The sequence below is a fragment of the Apus apus genome, chromosome 2 (genome assembly GCF_020740795.1).
Source record: "Apus apus isolate bApuApu2 chromosome 2, bApuApu2.pri.cur, whole genome shotgun sequence".
Taxonomy (NCBI): domain Eukaryota; kingdom Metazoa; phylum Chordata; class Aves; order Apodiformes; family Apodidae; genus Apus; species Apus apus.
Window position 1 is genome coordinate 34,969,282 of NC_067283.1, and position 24,417 is coordinate 34,993,698.

The window sequence follows — 24,417 nt, forward strand, 5'->3', positions numbered from 1 at the left end:
GGTTCCATGTTTCTGCATGTTCCAGCACCAAGTAGTTGACTCTGCAATTCTAAACTTTTGCTGCAGATAGTTTTGTGTCTAATTTCTAAATGAATGCAATCCTGTTTTATCAAAAGATAAACAATCTTTTTAAAAGTAAGTTCGCTTTTAGTAATCTTACACTCATAGATAACATTAATGAGCCCCAAATCCCTGAATAACCTAGAACGTAAAACAATTTTCACAGAAAACTGAAAGGAGAACAGATCAACCATACTGTTTAATGACTTCTGTATGATGTTCCTCACGTGTTACAATAGAATGTCCAAGTTCTCAGAAGATTATTCAGAGACTTGTGCTAATTCAAGAACATAATTTTGTTATCCAAGTGTGCATATAGATATATATAGAAGGATCTGTTGTCCAACCAAAGTAGGAATGTAAATGTATAATTGACTATTAAGCCTAAAGCCTGCAAGTAAGTCTAAATGTAAGTAGTTCTAGGGAAATGAACATGCACTTTTACAATCAGAAAGTCAAGTGTGTACCTGTGCTTCTGCAAGACCAAGGAGATGGTGAACGGTTAAGGTAGCACATATGCAAATTTATTACCACCTGCTTTTCACAAGAGCTCTTGAAAAGCTTGGTTTTGCAAGACAATCTGTAGAAAACTAAGGAAAATGAAAAATAAGACCACTTAGTACAGTTTTTTGGTTAATTATGTGTTAGCAAGAGTGCATCAAAACAAAAAGCAAATAATCATACAGCAAGTATTTACCAGTATAGATTTTTATTTCTCTTCAAAATAATGGAGTTTGTTTAGATTTAAAATACTTCAGTAAATACCTAAAACAAATGTACACTTTGTTAGAACTTCTGATAAGTGCTGTTCTTGAGGTCTGAAAATGTGACAGAATACAAGAAAATATAAAATCAGGTCAGCAAAATACAATAACGGAGATTTACAAGAGGGACACACATTATATGTTATTTTAACTAAGTCTATCAGGTAAACATGCTGTAACAGCTCTCCACTTAGAAACCTGTGCCTATAAACTTAATCTGCAACCTGAATCCCAGGAAAAATTCCCTACTGATAAACTCAAGGCTAGTAGGTCCAACGAAATAAACCAGTCCATTCCAAGCTGTGCTTCTTTATTGAACAAATCTTCCCTTTTTTCCATAAAGTATTAATTTTAAATTTAATAGATGACTACATATAATAAAATCACTATATAACATTCTCTTACTATTCAAGAGTCACCGAAGTTTGTAGCCGTAGTTATTTTATATGCAAACAGTAAAGTGTTTCATAAAAAAAATATTTTTTTATTGCATCTAGAAGGAAAAAAAAAAAACACACTTTGATGGTTCTTAAAAAAAAAAAATAAATAGAAGAAATCACTGTCTGGCTAATTGCCAAACAGTCCCTCCTCTGGCTTGCTTTTTTCAGAACTATCAAAACCCCCTGTGATCTAGACAACCAAAGATGATTAGCCTGTATGGGATCAGGATGCACAGTGTTTGATTAAACCAACATACCTCTCAAACGAGCTATAAGGATAAAAAAAAAGTGGTTTGTTATTGTGTCCATTTCCAAAGGACAGCTCACAAGTTTTCCTCCTCACGTAAAAACTGGAACACAGCTGAGAAGTCTTTCAGGGCATAGCCTTTTGCACACATCATCCTGTAGATCTGATGTGCCTGGGATCCCAAAGGAACTGGTGTCTTTGTGTTGGTGGCAGAAATCTGGGCCAAGCCAAGATCCTGTGGGGAGTGAGAAGAGGGAGGAGGAGGGCAGAGAGGAAGAATGGAAGGAAAGAAAAAAAGTCAGGGGAGAAACAACTAGGATATAAATAGCCTTGTACATATTATAGGTTATTTGGCTTCCATTGTGAAGAGAACTCTACTGCCAACAAACACAATACTCCAGCCTTAAACTTTCAGTGCTGGAAGAAGGGAGCCTTGTTTAGTTTTTCATCTTTAAAACAGTAAATCAATGTTATTCAACAGAAAAACTCCAAACTCTGCAAGGCATGCAACCTCCTTCCAGACAGGAGGAATTTTAAGATTTGAGATCACTATATACCCTGGTAGCAAGACTGAGACTCTTTCCTCATGTTGTTACATTACCTTCAAAAATAAAATTCCCCTGGCTATTCACTTAAGCATTTCATATAGGTTCTAATGGCATAATTTTCTTGTTTGGGCAAAAGGACATCTTTCTTTCTAAAAGCAGGTTAAAAATCAAGCAGGAGGGATTTGAATACCAACAAAATTGTGGCTAGTTAATAGTAAAATGAGAGGCAGAGGCCACCTTCTGAATACAAATGGTTTGCAAAATAACTGGAATGATGTATTAAAGAATTCTTTAGGGGACTGTCCTGGGTCTGCTACAACTCAAAGTTTTCTGTAATGACTGAAGGGATACAGAGAGTAGTTCTACTGCATTTTTAAATACTAAATTAATTAAAAAAAAAAAAAAAAAAGAAGAGGAGGTGGCAAAAAGGATGAATTTGAAACCTGTCCTCCAAGAGTCCTTGGTCAACTGCAGCTATAATTGAAAATAAATAAGAAACAAAACTCAAAGTACCAGCTACTATAACTAACTGCAGTGAGCTAGAAATAGTCAGCTGGACAGAAATGACAAGCAAGGCTGGAGGATGTCTTGAATTCTAAGCTGCATCAGACATGAAACCAAACAAAGAAGGAAAAGCTAACAAGGACCTGGATATATAAACAGATTTCTTAGACTAATACTTGCACTCAAGGTTGCTTTGATAAACTCTTGCTAGAGAAGTCAATTTTGTGGACCACATTTTAAGAAAGCTGCAAAAGAACCTCATGAGTGTTCCTAGGAATTGCCTGGATTTTCTGTCCATCCAGAACTATGGTGGTTTATAGAAATTGCTGTGGTTTTATTCTTTTCAAAATAACACATCTTTGATACAGAAGAACTGAGAGACTATAGTATTGCTGAGAGCACCTTTGGCTTCTCAGAGATGACTTACAAGACAGGTCTTTACTTTCTGTGTGTCTGGATTGGAATTAGCACAAGGAAATTCAAGATCTTACTCTACTCTCTAAATGTCACTTTGATCTGTAAATCGGCTCTATAAAGGTCATTCTGATACAAATCAGAATTATAGTTACTCTTCCTATTACCTTTGAATGACTTCAAGATCCAGGAAAATGGGAAAAACCATATACATTAGATGTCACAGAATCCAAAATATTCTTCATCTGCACCAGGGAAGTTCATTCATTCCTGTCTAGCAATTCTGTTGAAAGACTGATGACCTGACAAATCTATGAACAGTTACTTTAACCTAATTTACAGTAAGATATTCCATGACATATTTCTAGTCTCTTCTAAACTCTCTTTGTGAAACCTGTTGCCATTTTATGGATACAAGCTTAAAATCATGTCATGGAATAGTAGAATGGCTAAATCACCTAATGCCAAACTACTGGAGGTGCTTGAGTTTGATAGTGGTGATCATGACCTATTTCTCTCTGAAGTGGCATTCACAGAAGCAATCTCTGAAAGTTTTGAATAGACCACTAGCACAAATACAATTTCATAAAGCAGGACTGTTCGCTTTATTAATGAAATTCTGGCTCCAAGATGATTGAAACATCAGACAACATGTCAATAATTAAATGGACAAAGGACTCCCAGCTCCAAAGTGCAGAAAGCTTGAATTAGAGCTTTGAAGGAAAAAAACCCCAACAAAATATAATTAAAGCTTGTCTTTAGCATCAGTTTACTATGTATTTTGTACCTTTTCTCTTGAGGCTGGAGATGCCTCAAGTGAAATAGTACAAAACAGCTCTTAAAGAAATTTGCACTTTGCTGTCGTTTTTGGAAAAGTAAAAATCAGAACATAGTTTATGGCTCCTCTCATACTCTTTTGGAACAGACAACATCTTCCAGATGTCTCCTGTACCACCTCAGGCTGGAATAGGGAAAACAGATTCTCTTTCAGAATCTCCTTCCAGTGCTCACTTTGGAAATACCTGGTTCCTTACATGTATTTTGCAGTTGATGTAAATGAAACTGCCACTCTGAATAAGCTCAAGGCTGTCTTGATATGAGTCAAGAACAGTATTATGTAAATCTAGCTCTTCTCAGGCTTCAAAGATGACATTTAATTAGCAACTGTGCTGTGAATGAAAGACAGAATTTCTGGTCTGCAATGCTTTGGGCACAAAGATGGTGAGGGGAAGTAAACTAGATTTTAAAAACGCAAAATCTCTAGAGCAGGTTTCACATTAAGTTGACTAAATTCTATGTTTCAATACCAGATTTCAAGACTGAAGAACTTTTCAGAGGTGTCTGACAAGCTTCTCTGTCCCAAACATCTAGAATAATTTTACTCTGGATTTGTTTGAGAGATCCATTGCTAACAAAATATTTTTAAGGAAGCCTTCGACTTCTACCATATCCGATATGTGAGGAATATCTTGAAGCTTAGTAACTGTGTTTAGTGACTGCATTCCTGAGTCACTCTTAGATATTCTCATTGTAGACTATTTTCTTCTCAGCCTCAGGGTTGTACCTACCCTTTTTCTCCTTTGAATATTTTCTCTTAATGGCATTGTATTCCACAGAAAAAAAATTCCCAACTAAAACAATTCACAAACTACATGATACATCACAAACCAGATGAAGCAGATAGTAGGAAAAGTCTTTCCACAAACCAAGGATCAATGTCTTAAAAGAGGCCAGTGCCGCAGCAAATAATACCCTGAACATGATTAGTTGTCTTGGCTATTTACTCATTCCAGTAACCTTCAGTCTGTATAAAATAACATGGCATTGCTCGAAAGGCATGAGAAGAATTTAGTCTCTTTCCTTCTTACTGAGGATTCCAGCCTAAAGAAGACACTCTTCAGGATTGGCAGGAGAGGCACAGTCTGAAGAGGTGAACAGCAATTACAAACCTCTCTGAGGAACTCTTCTCTTAGTTATCACTGATGCTTTTTACCCAAAAGTTGGCAGTTTCAACAGGCACAAGCCAGGCTGCTCTTTTTTCCACCGAAAGGATCTTTCAAGGCAGTTTCCAGAGATTAAAATCCCTCTTAGAAGCAGACAAAAAGAAAAACACGCTTTACAAAGAAATTTAAGAGTGAGGAAAGGAAAGATGTGCCCTCATCACATTTATACCATGAAGTTATTCTAGACAAGAGTTATGACTCACAAGAAGAGACGGCAGTGTGAAACAGGGCAAAACAGGCAGAACAGGTTATGAAAACAGCACCCAAAATTAGCTTTGAGGCAAGCCCAATATCATGTTACTTATCTCAGATCAATAGCCCTGGCAGACTCCAAACAATAACCTAACACATTTTATAAATCAATAATTTAAATAACACTTTATTGTTCCCTACATTCAGTGACGTGAACACAATGTAAAAACAGATGCTTTCTAATATTTTAATGCATCCCTCAAAGAAATAGCAGCTCCTGGTTGTTGGTCCACAAATGTAAAATGTGGCAGATCAACCACTGAGAGGTTTTGAGCCATACAGTATTAGCAACATTTTTTTGTTGCTATCACATGCCAAGCACTCTAGATCCACTCTGGACAGAATTCCATTGACTGGGCAAATGCACTGGTTGCCATAAACCAACTGCAAAATGACATGAACAGTAACAGTAGGCAGATACTATGCACAGGAACTCCAGCACTGTGGAGATTTGCATGACAGTTCTCTGAGTTTGATCACCAGCTCTGAGAATGTTGTTTTAGTTTTAACTGCTTTATTTCCACTGTACATGGAAAAGCTGTAAAAGGCCAGAATCCGCAACCAGTTGGGAGCACTCATAACTTGGTATGCCTGAAACCTGGCTGATACAATCTCAAATGCCTCCCTCAGGATAGTATCCCCATGAAACTAATTTTCAGTGTGAAATTGTTTCTTGCATTTAGATGCTTAGAAGAGATATTTCTTCCAGGGTCGCTTTTATAATTTAGCTTAGGCAAACATTTTGCTAAATGCAGAAGTAGTTCAAGAGTCAGAGTTCTGTAGCTCCTTCCTCCAACTGTATGTCCTCATCAGTGGAATGCAGAGCCCTGACCTCCTTGCCTACTTTCCTCTAGCCTCTAAGAGCTTTGCTTTCCTGACCACAAAGTGACTTAGGACAGTACTTTTCCTAGAACAGCCAAGAGCAAGGCAGTAAGTACACTCTCCTGGGATGGGACAGATGTAGGTTACAACTTCCTCATACTGAGAAGGACCTAAACCCCAGATCTCCCACTTGCTGGACAAGTAATTTAGATTAGTATGTTATTACTCATAACCAACACTACTTCTGTCACCTGGAAAGACAATTCAGTAAAGCTGACAGATATCTGCAGAAAATCAGTCTGTGGGGCTGAAACCTGTTTTCTGCATTCCAAAGGGCCTTAGGCAGAAAGACAAGCACATAAGAAGTTGGCTTAGCAAGGAAGAGGATGCTAGAGAGCATGTCCAGTAGCACAGTTTAAGGTATCTGGAAGACACTGAGCCCAAAATCTTATATACTTATGCCACTATTTGCATCAAATTAAGGTCACTTGGATTTCCCGGAATTGCTCTCTTGAGCTTAGGCTCCTAAATTCTACAGCAGCCATGCAATAGGTTCCTAAATGCCTTGCTGAACGCCTGGCATACATACAGGTCAATCAGGACTTGTGGACTAAGGCAGAATTAAAAAAGACAGTGCATATAATCTCATTGAGTGGCTCAGCAGTAACAGTGGCTAGAAAGAGGCTGGAGGCTAAGGAAAAGCCCTCTACACAGCTCATTAATTCAGTAAGAGGTAGTGTTCCCCTCTGTTCATGCACACATACTTCCTTGTAATAATAAATTTTCACTGAGAAGAATGCTTGCTAGAAGCCCAGAGAGAAGCAGCTGTACATACTTTACATGCAAGTGGTACCTTAGCCATGAGTGTTGTTCCAAAGCCACCTTGATAATTATTAGCAGATGGTACTCCTTCCATCACTCCAGGAACAGGGTTGTACGTGTCGCTTGACCAACAGCGACCTGAACTCATATTTAGGATTTTGGCCAGCAGCTTTGGGTCAAGGCCTAATCTGTCAAAGGTCAAGGAAGAGAAGTGTTAATGTCAAAATGCACAAGACATGGGTGACTTGTTTTATATCTTAGGACTCTACCGTAATTTCTCTCCCTTTATTATAAGTCATGAAAAATGACAGAGTATTGATATTGGGGGTAGGGATGCTGTATCTTAAATTAAAGAGCATCAATCCACCTTTTAAGCAGCAGGTCTTCAGAGCTTTTTTCCTCTTGCACTAAGCAAATCCCCTTCACCTAGCAATTTTGAAAGTGCAAGCAAAATAAAGGCCCTTTGAGGACCATAGTTCCTTCATATTTCAGTTAATAAGAAGCATTCTCTGTTCTGCTGCCTACTATGTCCCATACTTGTTCTTCATATAAAAATAATATTATCTAAAGCTGAACAAAGCAAAAAATTCAAAAGCAAGTGTGGCAGCATGAAAGTACTTGTGTGATGTGCTTATACGTGAATTCTAGTGCATTTTTCATGTAAGCAAGATAATGCAAATAATCCTGATCTAATAATGTGAATAAAACCCCTACAATTCTCAAAAAATATCACTGTTGTATACAATGCTCTTTGCTTTGTTATTATGAAATCTTCATTATATACTGCTGCTTGTGAGGCAAGTCTGCATCTCACTGGGACATTTTTCAAACAAATATTACAGTTCTGGGTGAACTGTTGGTAAGGTTGCTGATCCTGACAAAGCAAAGCTTGTCCAAGTAGAAACAGCATTTGTTCTGTCACAGAGCTGATCACCTGAACTGCTGCTCAATGTAGACCCTGAAATTTTTTCAATATTACAGAAAATTAATCCTCTTAAGAATTCACATTTACACTGATACTAAGTTGCAAGTGTAATTTTACACCAATTGCATTTATATCAATGATGAGCAGGAGCAGCAGTTTATCTGGCCCTGTACAAATGTTCAGTTATACTCATGACAAAAAAGAAAGCAAGAGAATTATCTCCAGCAACAATCCAAGATGAGAAAAGGACATTTTAAAGGGGATGTATCACAACTTTTAATAATTTTCTTACAGAAGTCAGCACTCTTTACATTTGATCTTACTGCACAGACTTTTTGCAGATTTCCGCAGCCACATTGATCCTAACACCACTTCCAGGCACTCTTAACACTCAACTAATTTGTAGATGAGAAAAGCTCATCATCAGTGGAATTGTTGCTAAAATGTATGTCTATTTATTCCAATAGGCACTTTGGATTTGAAAAACTACCTTTAAGACAGTGGGCTATACAGCATGGACCCTGTTCCCATAATGGCACGTCTCCTACAACTCTGCCCTCCTAATGTAAAGCAAGATCACTTTCTGTAGAACAAGGGTAGCTTTTTAGCATTACTGCTATAACTTGATGCAGTAGTCCCTGGAATTCAATGGAAAACCTCTTGCTGGCCCAAGTGGGATCAGGCTTTATTCTCCCCATTTTTTCCCAACTCTGACTCAAATGAATGCCAACAGCCACTTATCTAAAAAAAGGGAAGCATTTTCCAGCATCAATATGTTTTCACTGTATTTTAACTGTACTTTTATCTTTCATAGACATCAAAGTCCTCATCAAGAACCACTCTGAATAACTGCTTTAATTGTTGTTATCATAAAAAAACCTGCATTTGGAGCAGACACTGCATGAGCTTTCAAACACACAGAGTTGGCTTTTTTGGCCAAAACAAATCTCATGCCTTGTTTGTGCCCTAATCATTGTGACATCCAGATCAGTCTTTTTAGCAATGCAGTGCCTTGCTTGTGCCACATCTAGCTGCCTGCAGAGGCCTGTAATTATAGCTATGAATGTGCTGCAAGACAGGGAGCTTATTATTTCAAAATGCATATAACCCTCCTGAAAAACAGTGTTCTCACAGTGCTCCAACTACCTCTATGTGAAAGCATAGTTTAAAAGATATATGTGTATTACACAGATATGTAAAATATTGTCTGCACTGGATCTGGCACATTTGTGCTCCAAGAAAAGAAAAAGGAAGATAACGTCAGTTTAAATCCCTGCTTCTTCAAACTTCGTTGCTCTTAAACAATTCTCTTCAGGAGACCTCAACCTTTTTTTTTTTTTTCCTTCCATTGCAGCAAGTGTATCATTAATAAGAGCAAGTTAGAAATGCTTTGCATTTCATCTTTCTGCGCATTCATCCACTGGTGCATATATAACTGACAGTTAAAATTAGACATATATTAAAATCAGTTACTGAAGAAGTCCTCTGTCTTCCAATGTGCCCAAAGCTTGTAATGGTCTGAAACCAGCTAGAATATACAGTAATTGTCATTCAGCGAGAGTCTATCCTAGAAAGTCATGCTTCAGTGGAGAAGACTGAGTTTCCATTTGAAATCAACAAATTAATCCAAGACAGGTATCTGAAAGGGCAAGTTTAATAGGAAGCAGCTACTGGGCTCTCAACCATGATAAAATGTTATTGCTGTTTCCCTGTAAATTGGCTGGGAACATATGATACTCTCTGCATAAGAGCTCCAGTGCTGTTCAAGAGATATACTGCTCAAGCTATCAAAATGATGACAGTCTGCCAGTCCCCATAACAACTCGCCATTGGATGTGGCAAGAGCTTGTGTATGTGCGTCTGAATTTACAATCACCAAAATGTTCTTCTCCCTTATAAGCAGAAAAGAAGTCCATGTATTAACTGCACTTATAACAGAGCAAAACCAATTGCTTCCCTCAAATCAATGCTTCTTCAATAACATCCCTAATGAACTGAACAGCTGAAACTCAGCAATGGAAACACATACCCAAAAATAGTTAAAATGGGAACCTTTTGAGCCACTGCTCAAAACTCAAGTTTTGCTGAGCTTTGATAAAAGAACATACTGAAATTTTCACACATTTGTCCAAGAGTTCAGTCTGGAACAGACAGAAAAACTGAAACGGCATCTAACAAAAAAGATATCTCCTGGTCTCATTTTAAGGTGTAACAACTGAAGTAGCCGAATAGTTGGGAGTTTTCCATCTCAAGATGCTCTGGATAAATACCATCTAAGTTGTAAATATTCAAGCAGAACTTTAAGACCCTCTACCACAGATAAAATTCACTTTACTATTCACATTTTGAACAAGGTAAGTGTTTTAAGAGTCACTACTAACATTCACAAGACTTACTCACAGCCCCATGCTGAAGGCAGCAGAGCCACAACCCTCTTGGAGGAATTCATTTCCAAGGCAACCTTTCTAAAATTTGCAGTGGGGGTTTGCCCAGGGTTAATCATCCCTCAGCCTGCAGCACACACTCTTCTCTATACTACTAACTCCCCTTTCTGCTCACATCTTCTATCTGCAGCCCAGGGGTGCCCACAGAAACTATATATAGAAACTGAAACTATGTTTAGACTTGGCATCAGAGGGTAAAGTTGTTTTACTGTCTTTCCACATTACATACGTAAAAAAGCAAGCAGGCACGAATCCATATACGGTAAAATTACTTAGGGAAGAGCTCTGTTTGCAGCTTTTGACTTAAATCTGGGTGCCACCACAGTGTCTCCTTGAAGAGATTACTTTCTCAGTTACTAGAAGTAAAAAGGTGATCTTGCAGTGATGAGGCTATTGCCAGAGCCCTTAGTGCTCTCCTGATCTCTTACATTGCAACAATATTATGCAGTCTTGTCCTATCTTGTGTTACCACATAAGCCCTTCCTGGACTCTGCAGGCAGGTTCTGAAAGGAACTCAGGCAGCAACTTCCATCTGACCTAAACACAAACCAGGTACCAGCAACACTTCATTTCTGAGCTTTATTTTGCTAGTATTAGACATTGTTACACTGGGACTCAGAGATCAGTAAAAGTAAGCTACTGGCACTTAGATGATCAGCAAAAAAAAAAAAAGAAAAAAAAAGTCTCTGGCTGTGGACAGTATCACTTAATATTATTATTTCTGATTGGTGAAGTTTACACGTACCCTCTGTGTTGGTTTGACACAGTAAGTCACTACAGTATTTTGCAATATACACATTATCCATGAAATCATACAGCAGAATCTACTCAAGATTTTTCTATCTACAAGTTGCACTATCATGCTAGAAAAAAAGAAAATACAAATGAAAATGTGAATTAATTTCCAGAATGTCTGCCACACCTTCTAGCTTTCAGTACCAACATTCATAAATCATCAGGAAATTAATGGGAAAAAAACCAACAAAACAAGCATTTCAATAATCAGAACTCAGAATTGATATATTTTTTTAAATGAGTTATGCAATCTAAAACAAATCACTTCCAGAGAAAACTGACATATTCATTAGCAGATTAGTAAATGAATATGATGTTAAAGTAGAAAAGCAAGTGGAATATAAATGCAGAAATCACACAGCAATATTGCCTATTTTTATGGGAGTTTATTGTGGAATTTTTGCTCATTAATATCAGTTTTCCTTCCTACTCACCACATTCTACTTCCTACTTATGTTGAAGTTAGGAAAAATTCCATAACTTCAAATATAAAGTAAACAAAACAAAAGCAGATGTCACTTAAAAAATTAAATTAATTAAACAGTAACTCACTGCTTCAGAAGATGAAAATTTAGGCTGCACAGTTCATGAAAACCTTAGTGAAGAAGTGGTTTATTAAAAGAATTAATATCACACTGTTCTAAACACTTAAGCTCAGAGTAGATATTGGTTTCTGGCAGGTGCTGTAATATGGCTTTCTAGTTAGTTAGTCTAGCTCAGTCAGCAAGATTTTCAATAATTAATTATCCAAAATGCCTAAAACTCAAGATTTAAATGGTGTAGCAGATATAGACAATGTATACATGAAGATATTTTCTCTTCTATCTGAAAGTTAAGAACATGTCTAAGCTTCACAATTGCTGTTATGAATTCTTTAGATTTCCAGTGTCCTTTACAAATATTAAATCAGAATCAGACTTTCTTTACCAGATATGCTACAACCTAGTAAATCAAGTTCAGCTTCCTACACTCTCTAGACTAGGCAGCCACCCTATAATTTGAGTTTTAGATTTGAAAAAAACCCCATCCTAATACATTTATTAATATACTAAAACTTCTAATAATTAAAATTACAACTGTTAACTTGAACATTACAAATTTGTACACGCCAAAATTGTAAAGCTCTTTTTCTAGTCATATGCAAAGTAATCTTTTCCAGGATTTAAACCACAACACATTAAAATCAATGCAAAGGTTCTCAATTCCTTCATAGGGCTCTAAATTACTGCCTGTGTCTTAAACCTCATGTAGTTTTGGACTAAACAATATTCTGCTCTTTGTATAATTCCGGTTACAACCAGCATGTTTCTTCTACAACAAATACAGCTCCTTCTTGATTAAGGTGATTGTAGGGAGGTTTTTATCTTGCCACTTTCACACTGGAATTTTGCTTACAAATGCTAAATGGAAGTTCAGCCAGAATCTAAACTGGAGAAGGTTCAAATGAGAAATGAAAATTCCAAAGACCTTCAAGCTACAGTGACTGCAGACATCAAATCCTTCTTCGCAAGGCTCACATGGCCAGAATATATGTCTTCCAAACCTCCTGATTTTATTTTCTCTTCAGTTTTAACTCTAATAATTCTTACAAATGTAGATAAAAATATAATGAAAAAATCAGTTGCATATGCTTTATTAAGTGAACCATGACTTAAAACAGAACCTGATGAAAGCTTTACACTACACTGTATTACAATAGTTGTATATAATGCTACTGTTTTATTATGCCTTGATGCAGACATGCTTCAGTATCTTGCAGACTCTCAATTTTAAAATGTAAATGGTACAGGATATTGATAAACCAATTAGCACTGATGCAAAGCAAATTCCTCTTTTATCTCAATTACAACATGACAACTTAATAGGTCAAGATAGTCTAACATCTGAGACAAGGGCAATTCAATAAAACAACTGCATCTTGATATGGTAATTAAGAGGAAATGTGAATCCATTACATTGCCTCGTGTATGTGCACACATATAGGTGTTCTTTTTTATTTATTTAAGCATTTGATGCCCTCTTGCTGTTTTTATAATGTATCAAATTCCCATGAGTGCACAGTCTAAAGCTCAGTTGAGAAGTATCTACAATATCGGTAGTTCTAGTAGGCCAGTTTTAAGAATGCAGCTATGCAGATAAATAATTCATGAAGAGCCCTTAAAAGATACACAATTGTAAGATAATCTCTTCGAACCTAGGACTTCTCTCTGCTTAAACTTACAAATTATTTAGAACTGCCTAAGAAAATTTATGAAGACTGAAATACTGTGATACTGAACTGGTACTTCCATACAATCTATTAGAATACAACCCAAAACGTCAAAGACCACAGCAAAATAAATAGGTTACAATCAGAAAGATAAAAACTATTTTGTTCGAATCTGCTGCCACTTACAAGTCAGATGCACCACCTGCTAGAAAAGAACGCGTACTCTTAACATTGACAAGAGTCATAGGGAGCATACTCCAGCTTTTTGACAAAGTAGGAGTTTTGGCAGTTAGGACAAACTGCAGTGGTAAAGTCACACATAAACGCAGATGTTCTTTTTTATGCTTTGATCTTAATTTGATATGCACACTGTACTAGAAGTTTTACTTTACAATATGTTTTGCAACAATTTAACAAAGTAAAGAAAGCCAACAAGAGCTATAAGGGAGCATGGTACTCTGCATACACTGAGTCATTAGCTTAGAATACAAAGAGAAAGTTGCTTCTATATTACCTCTGAATGTTTACAATGCAAGACAAACATTGTACTACAATATTGTGCATTATGCTACAGCAGGAAAACAAACTTGACTTTAAATGCAGAATGCAACAACCTATGCAGCCAATACAAGAGAATATTCCTGTTCTGAAAAAGCCCTACTTTAGTTAGATAATCCCTTTAGCAAGTTAATGGCTTTACAAGAGAATTTCTGGCAAAAGTTTATCTACGCCATGTAATCACCATCTCAGTGAAAATCAACTGTAAAACACAAAAACTGATTACACAGAAAAAATGCTGCGATCCAATAAAAAAATCAAACTAACCTGATTCCAAGATTCATAGCCTCAGCAGTTCCAATCATACTGATCCCCAAAAGCATATTGTTGCAGATCTTTGCAGCCTGAAAGTAAGTTGAACCATGAATTAGTTTCTGCATTTTCAGAGGCCTAATGTGTAGTAATCTTCTTTAACTGAACAGTACGATCAAATATGTTCTGACAGCTCTCTTCTAAAGGTAGCACCAGTGAGCACAGATCTACAATAGTAAGTCAATGAAAGCTGTGCTATGGTTGCTTCAGAGATTAGGAAAAACTTTTTCTCTTAGTACAGTAGCTCAGTTAGTATACATGTCATGTACAGACAGTTTTTCCTTCAGAACATTCTGTACATCTAAAGTTAGAAGAAGCAAAGCAAAAATCTGTGTCCTCTAAGAAATACAATCTTAGCAAGCCAATGTGGGGAAGCACCATGTCAGATGTTTTGGTGCTAAGCTATACAAGACCCTGGAGAAGAGTGCTATGAGGTTATTTTCTACACATATGGCTGGAGACAAGACAACAAGCAAACAAGTGAAAAGATATGTGATCCAGCTTTTAGTTTTGGAATAAAAGAGTAGATATCATTACATAAAAACAAAGCAACAAAAATAAAAGACTGAGATAACTAGTAACCCCCCAGGAAGCCTTACCTGGCCGGTTCCAACCTCTCCACAGTAGACCACATTAGAACCCATGCACGTCAGCAACTCCTTGGCAGCATTAAATTCTTGCTCTGCTCCACCCACCATGAAAGTAAGGTTTCCAGCTCGAGCAGCACCAACACCTGAATCAAGACAACATTGGATTTCATATCACTATTGAAAAAAAAAATTAAAAATTAATAGTTCTGCTTATCAGTAAGGGTCTGATGATGTAAAATTTCTGTGCTTGATACTTCACTCACAACGAAATTCTCAAAGTGTATGTGAAAGTAAGCATATAGTCCCAGTACTTAGAGGATGGAGATCTAAATTCTACAATATGATGAAGATAAAACCACCTTATTGTCCAGGTATACTGGTGGATAAACAATTAATGAGACTTAATGAAAACTGGCAATGTTACTGTTCATAGTTTCATACAAGGAAACAATCGACCTTTCCCGCAACTTTGTACTCCACAAAGTTCATTGCATCTGAATTACTAAACAAAATTTCTGTTTTGTTGAACTACTCTTCCCATATGAGTACTGACAAACTATTGCTCGAAATTAACTCTGCATTTATCAGGTTTTCCAAACCTAGGCTAATTTTTATCAGTGCTTCCAGATTTTCATGTAATTGAACATCTAAAAGACAATGGCATATAAAACCAAGCCAATCTCTGCAGTTTATTATGTTTCTAATTTGAAGTGAAAGCCTACTTAATTTGAGAAAGTTTGTGTTAGTTTCCTACACATAAATTTAACACACACAACTATGTAAAGAATTATGTAAAAAGCAAGGTAAAAATTGTTCAGACATATACACAAACACACTATTCCAAGTTTTATTCCTGTAAGTCTGTCCTGTTTTTGCCACAGGTCAGTAAGCTTACACCACAGTTCTTTGATTATACAGTTCTTAAGCACAAAACAAGTAAATGTGGTATTTATCACCTCCATGAAATATTCTATTCCTTAAAAGAAGCCTAATTCTAATACAAATATTTATTCATCCTTAATCTTCTCACTCCTAACATTTAATGCATAGAACTACTAGAAAAAAGCTGATGAACACATCAGCTTCCTCACTATTTTTCACTTCAGCAAGAAGCAAAGCCACTATAAATTTTCTATGTATCAAACTTTGGCCTGTTAGGATGTACAGCTGCAGATAACAACCTATTTTCAAATTAAATGTGCTCAGTTAGGTACAGTATTCTTACACACAGAATATCCAAGAGAAACAGTTTGCTCATATTCCATGTGGCAGGCCACTCTGCTTCTACAGTAAGTCAGGCTGCTCTCCAGCTATGATTCACAGTTTTTTGTTACCAATTATAATAAACGTTAATATACCATAATAAACATTAATACACGGTTTTATTGAAAAAGTTTCCTGAGTGTAACTGGAACTGTCTTCACAAAGCTAGATGTTGTATAGCAACAAAAAAAATGGAATCTTAAAAAGCTTACCAGTTGAAGATAGAGCTTTTTGTTTAAAAAAACCCAAACACATCAAAACAAACCCCTCCATCTAACCTCAAATAGCAAAAAAGTTATTCTGTCAGAAGTATATCCCACTTAAACAGGACATTTCTGCTTTCCTTGTTCCCCATTACTAAGTGAAATTATGTAATAAAAACAATAAAAAGAGAAGGAACAAGGCCATAAGTAAGCCACCATGGCAACTACATTTGTGCACAAAGTCTTGATAAAGTAGGCAATCACAGCAGGCTAATCAGAGCTTTTCTCAACTTAAAAGTCTTAAGCCCACATAAGTGCTGTACCTCAGCTAAAGAATGAAGTGGTCAGTATTGGACTTCCTTTCTGAGATCAAGGACAGCAACATTGCAGCTCCTCACACTGAAGAATTTGAAGAATTTTTGTTTGCTTTTCCATAAAAATTTCAGCTGATTCACTGTCTCTGTGTTTCTGTGTCTACAAATGCCCATCTCTCTATCTGCCAAGCATTTATCTCCCTCATTCTGCCTTCCAATCTGCACCACCTTTTGAATTAATGGAGTAATTTAGGCAACACTGGCAGATCAAGGCCTCAAAAATAATAAGTATCTACCAATTATGTGAAAATAGGCAACAGCAGGAAGAGGGTTACATTGATGGAAGTGGATGATCAACCTATATTATGACATAGAATCACAGAATCATGGGATTGTTGGGGTTGGAAGGGAACTCTCAAGACTGTGTAGATCAACTGCCTTGGCTGAGCAGGGTCACCTGGAGCAGGTTGCCCAGGACTGTGTCCACTTGGCCTCTGAGTATCTTCAAGGATAGAGATGCCACAGCCTCTTAGGCAACCTCTTCTGGTGTTTGACTACCCTCAGAGTAAAGTGTTTTCTTGTGTTTCAGATGGAATTTCCTATGTTTTAATTTGTGCCCACTGCCACCTATCCTGTCACTCGGCACCAATGAGCAGAGTCAGGCTCCCTCCTCTTAATTCTCTCCCATCAGCTTTTCGTACACATTGGTAAGATCCCCCCCGAGCCTTCTCTTTGTGTTAAACAGTCTCAGTTCTCTTTCTCGTCTCACATGAAAGATGCTCCAGTCTCTTCCTGATTGTTATGGCCCTTAGCTGCCTCACTTCAGTAAATATGTATCTTTTTTGTGCTGGTAAGTCCAGAACTGGAGCATCCAAACAAGCTCAGACCCACAGCTTTAAAAATAATCAGTCAATATAGACACCACTGCTCCTCCTAGAACAATATTGTTGAAGTACTGAAATACCTACTGTGGTAAAGATCTTCCTGCTCAGGTTGAGATACGCCCCATTCGCAGCCAATCCTTAATCTCACTTGAACAACTCCTCCTGGGCAATTCACAGGAACTAGGCTAAGAGTAAAGTCTAGATTTACAGCTAGCACAAACAGGTCATTGTCATCTTGTTGGCTACTGGTTTATTAGGTACATGACCACAAAGATTGCTACATTAATAAACACGAAGATTTTCATTTCATTCCTCTAGCTATTTTTATTCAAACCACATAATGGCCTTTACTACTAATCCTGTGATCTGACCTGCAGCAAATTAAGTAGACAATTTAAGTCAAAGCTTACAAACAAAATCCAGTACTATCCATCATAGGTCAATAGCCTTGTATCTAGATTACAGACTGCTAAATAGCTTCAGAGAGTCATTTATTAGAGCAAAATTAATGCTGACAATAGTTTTCAGCTGGTTAATCTTCTGACAGCTGCACTCTCTCACTTGTTCAAACACTTACATTTCAAGTAGAAAAAATAAATTAGTTATGTAGAAAAAAAGAGAGCAATTTACTGTATAATGCAGAAGGCTTAAAAATTCTCTTTTTAAAAACAATAAACCCGTTTACTTCATGGTAAAATTTATCAGCAAGGGTTCTTGCCAACTATCACTATTTTATCAGAATTAAACAAGCAACACAGCAAATCTATAACACTGGCAATTAAAAAAAAAATTGGCAGGGATTCTAGGAGTACAAGAACCGTAGCTTCAGCTAAAAATAGAAATAAAAAATAATTAGAGAAGAATGCACAGCTTTATTTCACAATCACAGATTCCATACCAACAACACAAGCCAGTAAAGTATTATCAGCTTCTAACAACCCTAAAGAGTGCAAGGGAGAAGGCAGAGCAGCTAACATAACTTCAAAAACCTAATGATTACTTTTCATCTTTTGTTGTTTTAAAGATCTCCAACCATCTAGGATAGGACTTCATGTATCACTGCTGACTAGGATCAAACTATTTGTTCTTTCTAAAATACAAAAACCTCTTCTCATCCTCAGGGAATGTTTTTCTGAGAAACTGTATTTGTGATTAGCACATGTAAGATTTCCTCCACTGCAAAGCCAAGTTGCTGGATCCCATGACTGCAGTCCTGCACTTGGCTTCTCTAGGATGATTCCCCCACACCTGTGTGCAGAATCCTCTAAGAAGGTCAAACCAGCAAATCCCACAAAGTAGCTCAACTCCAAGTCATGAGAGAGTTTTTCCCAGAGATGTGAGCTGACAGGAACAGTTTTGCAGATAAATATGTTAAGAGATCTCGTTAGTAAAGTGGCATGCAAAAAACATTAATCTGGCAAAAAGCAGGGTGAGAAGTTACAGACTAGCACTGCAGTATGGCATAGCCACTTAGAGACTGGGTTTCCCACTCAGGTGGTTTTGGACTGAGATCTGAAAAATTATTTTTTTCTTTCAGAAGAGATACATAAAGAACTGTTCTTCAAAGCATCCTGTTGCATCTGGCTGAGTTACTTGTGTGGCAAGGATTAATTCAATCCACGTATTTCTCAGTTTGATTGCCAATGGATTGCAGAGCATCAAGATTTAAAAAATTTAGATGAAAAACTAAAGTCTTAGAAGCTGCCATATGACAACAGCAACTGGTCACAGCTGTCCTAGGACAATTTGGAGATGATCTCAACTTTTAGCCTCCAGGCCAGGCAGCCTAATTCAATAGCCACCCTGCCCTTCCATATTCGCTTTTTGTTGCTTACTACAAGTGCAGCTAAAAGAGCATTTAACGTATTTGAAAAAGACTTGTAATTTGCCACCAGTGTTTCCAGTTAAAAAAAAAAAAAAAAAAAGTCTTACATTTATAGCTATATTAAAAAAAAATCATTTTGGTTTCAAGCAGATTGCTTATTATTAAGAATACAATTTGCTAGAAAAAAAGTGTTCCTGTAAACATGTTACATGAAAGTATCTGCTTTCGGTTTCAGTTTTATTACATTTCTACAAGAAGAGCGAGCAGATGAGTTAAAAAGAAGTAATATTAATAAGGCTATGCATTAGCGCACCATCACAGTGGTGATGCAGAACAGTTACACTGCTGAAAACCCAGAGCACCCAAGCATATATCCCTGTGCCAAAATATTTAAATCACTGTTGCATTGCACTTGCAGATTAAAAAAAAAAAAAATGTTGCTGACAAAGTTGAGAAGAAAAAATTGAAACAAAGTGAACATAGCTGCTTCAAAGTCTCCAAAGGACAAGTGGGATATGAGAGCCACAAATTCAAGAAGCTTATGAAAAAAAAACCCCTCTATTTTGTAATTTTTCTATTCAAAATGTAATCTATTATGCAATTTCATCAACTAATTTTGTGATCTAAACTGAATTCAAGAAAAAAAAAAAGCAACAAAAAACCCACAAGAAAAACTGTTAAGAGTTTCTGTCCTGTTTTACAATGTCACACCCTCAAGTCTAAGAGTTGAGGCTTTGCCTGTTATTATTTGGGAAGAGCAAGGGAACACAGGTCCTTTATTCCAATATTTTTTGCAAAAATGCAGTTTCAGTTGCCTGAAAAATCAGATTCTTGTCATATTTGCTCTTTCAGATAGGTTAAACTTGAGAGCCTGCGTTGGTGTATCTTGTATATGTGTGTGTGTTTTTAAAGACTAAGCAGCTCTATTTAAGTACCTGCCAGCTCACATGAAATATTTTGTCTTTCGCAACTCACAAAAAGTTAAACCAAGATACACAAAGAAAGATTAACAGAAAAGTTTACTATTGTTTTACTATATATAAATCCAAAATCCAAAAGGCACGTATAGGCAAAATCAGCTACAAGTCCCTACTGGAGAGTATTTAAAATTCTGCTATAAATTTTAAATAATCACAAGGAGACTGGTTCTATTATAAAATATAAATAGGGGATCAATTTTTTCTACTTGCTTCATAGACAATGTCTGCCATGCTCAATCTATTTCCAGGAAACAAATAAATAGAACAGTGTCAGAAAAAAAGCCTAAAGCACAAGATGACTCACAGGGGTTGTGTTTCACCCTATTGCAAAAATCAGCATCAAAGCTAGACCTATGAAGCTATTCTGCTGCCAAATAACTAAAACACAGTAAATCACTTAATTTGCTCAAAATAACTTAAATGTTTTAACCAGTCTGCCATCAGCAGAGATAAAGAAGAGGGCCGATGGGACCGGGCTGCAATGTGAGCCGTCTTTAAAATGCAATTGTTCTAATCATTTTCTACAGATGCAGCCTCACAAGGGGCTGCTGTCACAGGGACCATTTACAACTTGTTATGGTGTCTCTATTGTTTACCAGAGACATTCGCTAAAAAGGCGACAGCTGGGATGGAAAGCTGCTCCTCAACGAACAATATAATCCCGTGAAAGTAATCAACAAATTTAAGGGTGTTAATTAACTTTACACTTTATCATGTTCAATTAGTTGTCCTTTCTCAAAAAGATTGCCGTGCACAATCGGTTTAGAGCGTGCCATGTTTGATTTGTAAGTGATCACTGTTTCTGTTTCAAAGTCCATGTCAGATGTTCTCTTGGGTTTTGGTGACACAGATGAATGGTTCCGCACATGTTAGGGGGTGATCTGGTTTAACATAAACCAGCATAACATAACCCCTTGTTAACGTATCACTGGCCTTTCCAGAGCGAGAACAGAAACACCCGCGCGCACACACCTACGTGCACAAAAGCCCTGCCGCAGCACCACAGAGAACGAGTCAAAGTTTCGTCTTTGCTGAAATGCAAAGACACAAATAAATGGGCAATTTTTCATCATTATATCTCAAAGCAAGACTTGTCTTTTAGGGGCACGCTTGGGATCATTTCGTCCCAGCAAGCTCCCTAGTTCTGCTGCATTATGCACGATGCACAACCGCCTTCGTACATTTTACATAATACTCGCTGCCTTTCCTAATGGCAGCTGAGCAAGCGCGGGGTAGGTGTGCTAAGGTTTTGTGTCTATCAAATTATGTGGTGGCTTTTAAATGCCTGTTCTGCATTTATAATGATGTGGATTTTAGAAGAAAGTTGAATTATTATGAAAAGTTGCTGTTTTCCCTTTAACACGCCCATTCCTACCTGCTAATGGGACAAGGCAAACCTCATGATGAAGCGACAAGGTACTTGGAAAAGCAGCTTAATGAAAGTCATTGCTGTTCCCCTCTTCTGATAAATAAAGCTTTGCATCACCATGCCTCATAAAGTAGTGATGTTTGAACAAAAATGGAAATGGAGGATCAGGTCAGTGTTTGAAGATTTATACAATGAGCACCCAATACTGCTCTAGACAAAAGCATGCTTAAGGATGTAGAAGTATTACTTTTACAGCATAATTCAATTATACAATTTGTTAAATTATGACCATGCAAAGAAAAAAGTCTAGTGGATTTTTGTTCTGCAGCAACAGGCAAATTAAATACACATTATCATCATTATTTAAGCAGTTACACTGCACATAAAAACAAACTGCAAAAAAACCTGCACACAAACCAAAACAAAATAAAAATGCAAAGAAAGCCCAGTGGAAAAGTTGTTAACTCTGAAAGCTAATAATGAACTAGGTTAAATATTTAAAAGAAAATTATAGACTATATCAGAAATAGCTGAAACCACAAAACAAAGCAGCAGAAAGCATTAGTTTTCTGCTAGAAAGAAGATCTGCAGGGAGAAGGGAAGCGGTCGATAGATCCTTAAATTGGACGCAATAGCTGTTCTATCCCAACTTGGCAGCTGCTACATTTGCAGACCTGGTTCATTATTTACCCATAATGACCATCAAGCTCCAGTCAAAGTCAGATCACAACAACTGTCAGCAGCTCTTTTAATTAGCCTTGTTTGAATTCAGATAAATATCACAATGGCCCAGCTTCTGCTGAAAAAGCAACAGAAGACTGTGAGGAATAAGCTGCTGCGGCTTCCTAACAAACAGTATTATGAAACAGTCCTGAGAACAGAAGTTTGTTGCTTTGTTGTTTTTTTTTTAACTGATGAAGGGACAGTGATGTGCACATCACTGTTTTTCCCTCAGTCGACATTCATATCACGACCTACAGTTTCCATTTATGGGCAAATTTGTGCATCTCAAATGCCAACTCCAAGTGTTACTCCACAGTCTAAAAGGTAAAGTTTTAGGGATGGTTTACAGGTATGAATTAAATCTCTAACCTCTGAGAAATCATACATTTTTGAAAAATTGAATCAGAATTAAGGAATGCACATATTAACAGGATTATCCTCTCTCCTAATTTATCTCCTTCTGTTTGTTTATCCTCAGGGAACATAATCTTCTGTTGCATCAAGCCACTCTCATTCTCCCTGTGTCAGCAGCAGAATAATAATTCCCTCCTCCTCCTCCACCCTCGCCGCCCACAAACACAGGCAAGAATGAAGGCGAGATCAGACTGTGTGCATCAGCATTAATGCTTCATGCAGCTATTTTCCTAGCAGTAGCAGAGACTGAAAGAAAGATGCAAGAGAGATGTGCAATATGCTACCTGTTCTGGATAGTGCAGCATGAGAGGGAGTAATTAAACAGGTTTTTTCCTCCCAGAATAACATGAAGGCAGAAGATGAGCTAGAGAATGCTTTAACAGCCTTTCTTTAGCACTTCCTTTGCTGTCATGGTGGGTTCTCAATTTTGCTAGGTGCTGTCTGAAGACAAAAGACAGTACCAAACTCTCCAGTCCCACACTGCAATCAGATAAGTGTTGCTGTACATGAAAAGATCCTCAGGGGCTTCAAGGAGAATATGCTTAGGGATTTACAATAATCATGAGGATACATGCATATAAACAATAGGTACATACAAGTGTTACAGTAGCAGAGGATATCCCTTTTGGGCACAGAAAAAAAATATGTAAACATAATCAGGAACTGAAGGCAGAAGTTAGTGTAGAGGGAAGGATAAAGAACGTATTAAATAAAATAGGCAAAACGGTAATGGGAAGCTTTATGTTTTAAGGGAACCCCTAAGTGGAATTCTACAGAGATTAGTACTTGAACTTGGCCATGGCTGCCAGAATGAATATCTTCAATATGATTCAGATGTACTATAGAAGGATGCCAAAACCCAGAAGAGTATGCCCTCTCAATAAATCATGCAAATACTCAGTAGAAGCTGTTGTTAAGGCAGTTTAATATGGACCGAGTGCACCAAGAAAATTTTACGAGATGGTATTAAGTAGTAACCAAAGCCTCCAAAAGGATTAGCCAAAGAAAATAAGTTGCAAAAGGCAAATACACACAGAAGATACTTTTAACTTTTTCAACAGAAGTATGAGCTGAAAGGCCTAATGAGATCTTTCTGTCTGCAGCAGGTTTTAAAAGCATTACATTTCGTTCTAGTCATTGCATTGTCCAAGAGAAAAATCCAAGCACCCAAAAAGTTACTAAGTAAAGAGGTTAACAGCATTGCAACAAGAAGGGAAATAAAGTATGATTGATTAAATTATTTGCTTTTAATACCCAAAATACTGTATCAAAAACAGTAGCTCATGCCAGTCATCTCTCCTATTTCCCGCCTTTAGTTTGTACTTCACCATAAAAAGCCCTAGACAACAGAAAAAGCCCTTAGGTGCTCCTGCTGGGGTATCAGATTTAGCTCCTCCCTTACCTATCTCTAATATTTAATACATGGTCTAAATCTCATTTAAGGTTGCAGATCTAAATGGAAATATTAAAACTTAACAACAGCAACTGCAAGTATCTACAGCTGTGGACAGCAAAACTAGCTACATAGAGCTTACCACAGTTCAAAACAAGTATTTCATTTTTTGTCTGAAATTTAGCAAGAAGGCTGGACAGCCAATGACAAATGGGAACAGTATATTCCATGTATCCAAGATACCAAAGTTTGAAAGCAGACTTCAGGACAGTCCAAATGTAAAGCACATGGCACTAACCTATCTGGTTAACCATTGCTAGGTTCTCAGTAAGCAAAGCAT

General features: G+C 37.1%; 1 protein-coding gene across 2 annotated transcripts in view; it reads right to left on the reverse strand.

Annotated features, from left to right (window-relative positions):
* Positions 1 to 752: 752 nt before the first annotated feature.
* The window catches only part of HIBADH (3-hydroxyisobutyrate dehydrogenase), an 86,439-nt gene continuing 62,774 nt past the window's right edge, over positions 753 to 24,417 (reverse strand). For both annotated transcript variants that reach the window (XM_051611347.1, XM_051611348.1), the window contains 4 exons: positions 14,719 to 14,852; positions 14,075 to 14,151; positions 6,908 to 7,064; positions 753 to 1,746 (listed from right to left, as the gene is read on the reverse strand). In XM_051611347.1, the coding sequence (XP_051467307.1) occupies positions 1,588 to 1,746; positions 6,908 to 7,064; positions 14,075 to 14,151; positions 14,719 to 14,852 (527 nt within the window). In that variant the 3' untranslated portion in view covers positions 753 to 1,587. The remainder of the gene's footprint in view (positions 1,747 to 6,907; positions 7,065 to 14,074; positions 14,152 to 14,718; positions 14,853 to 24,417) is intronic.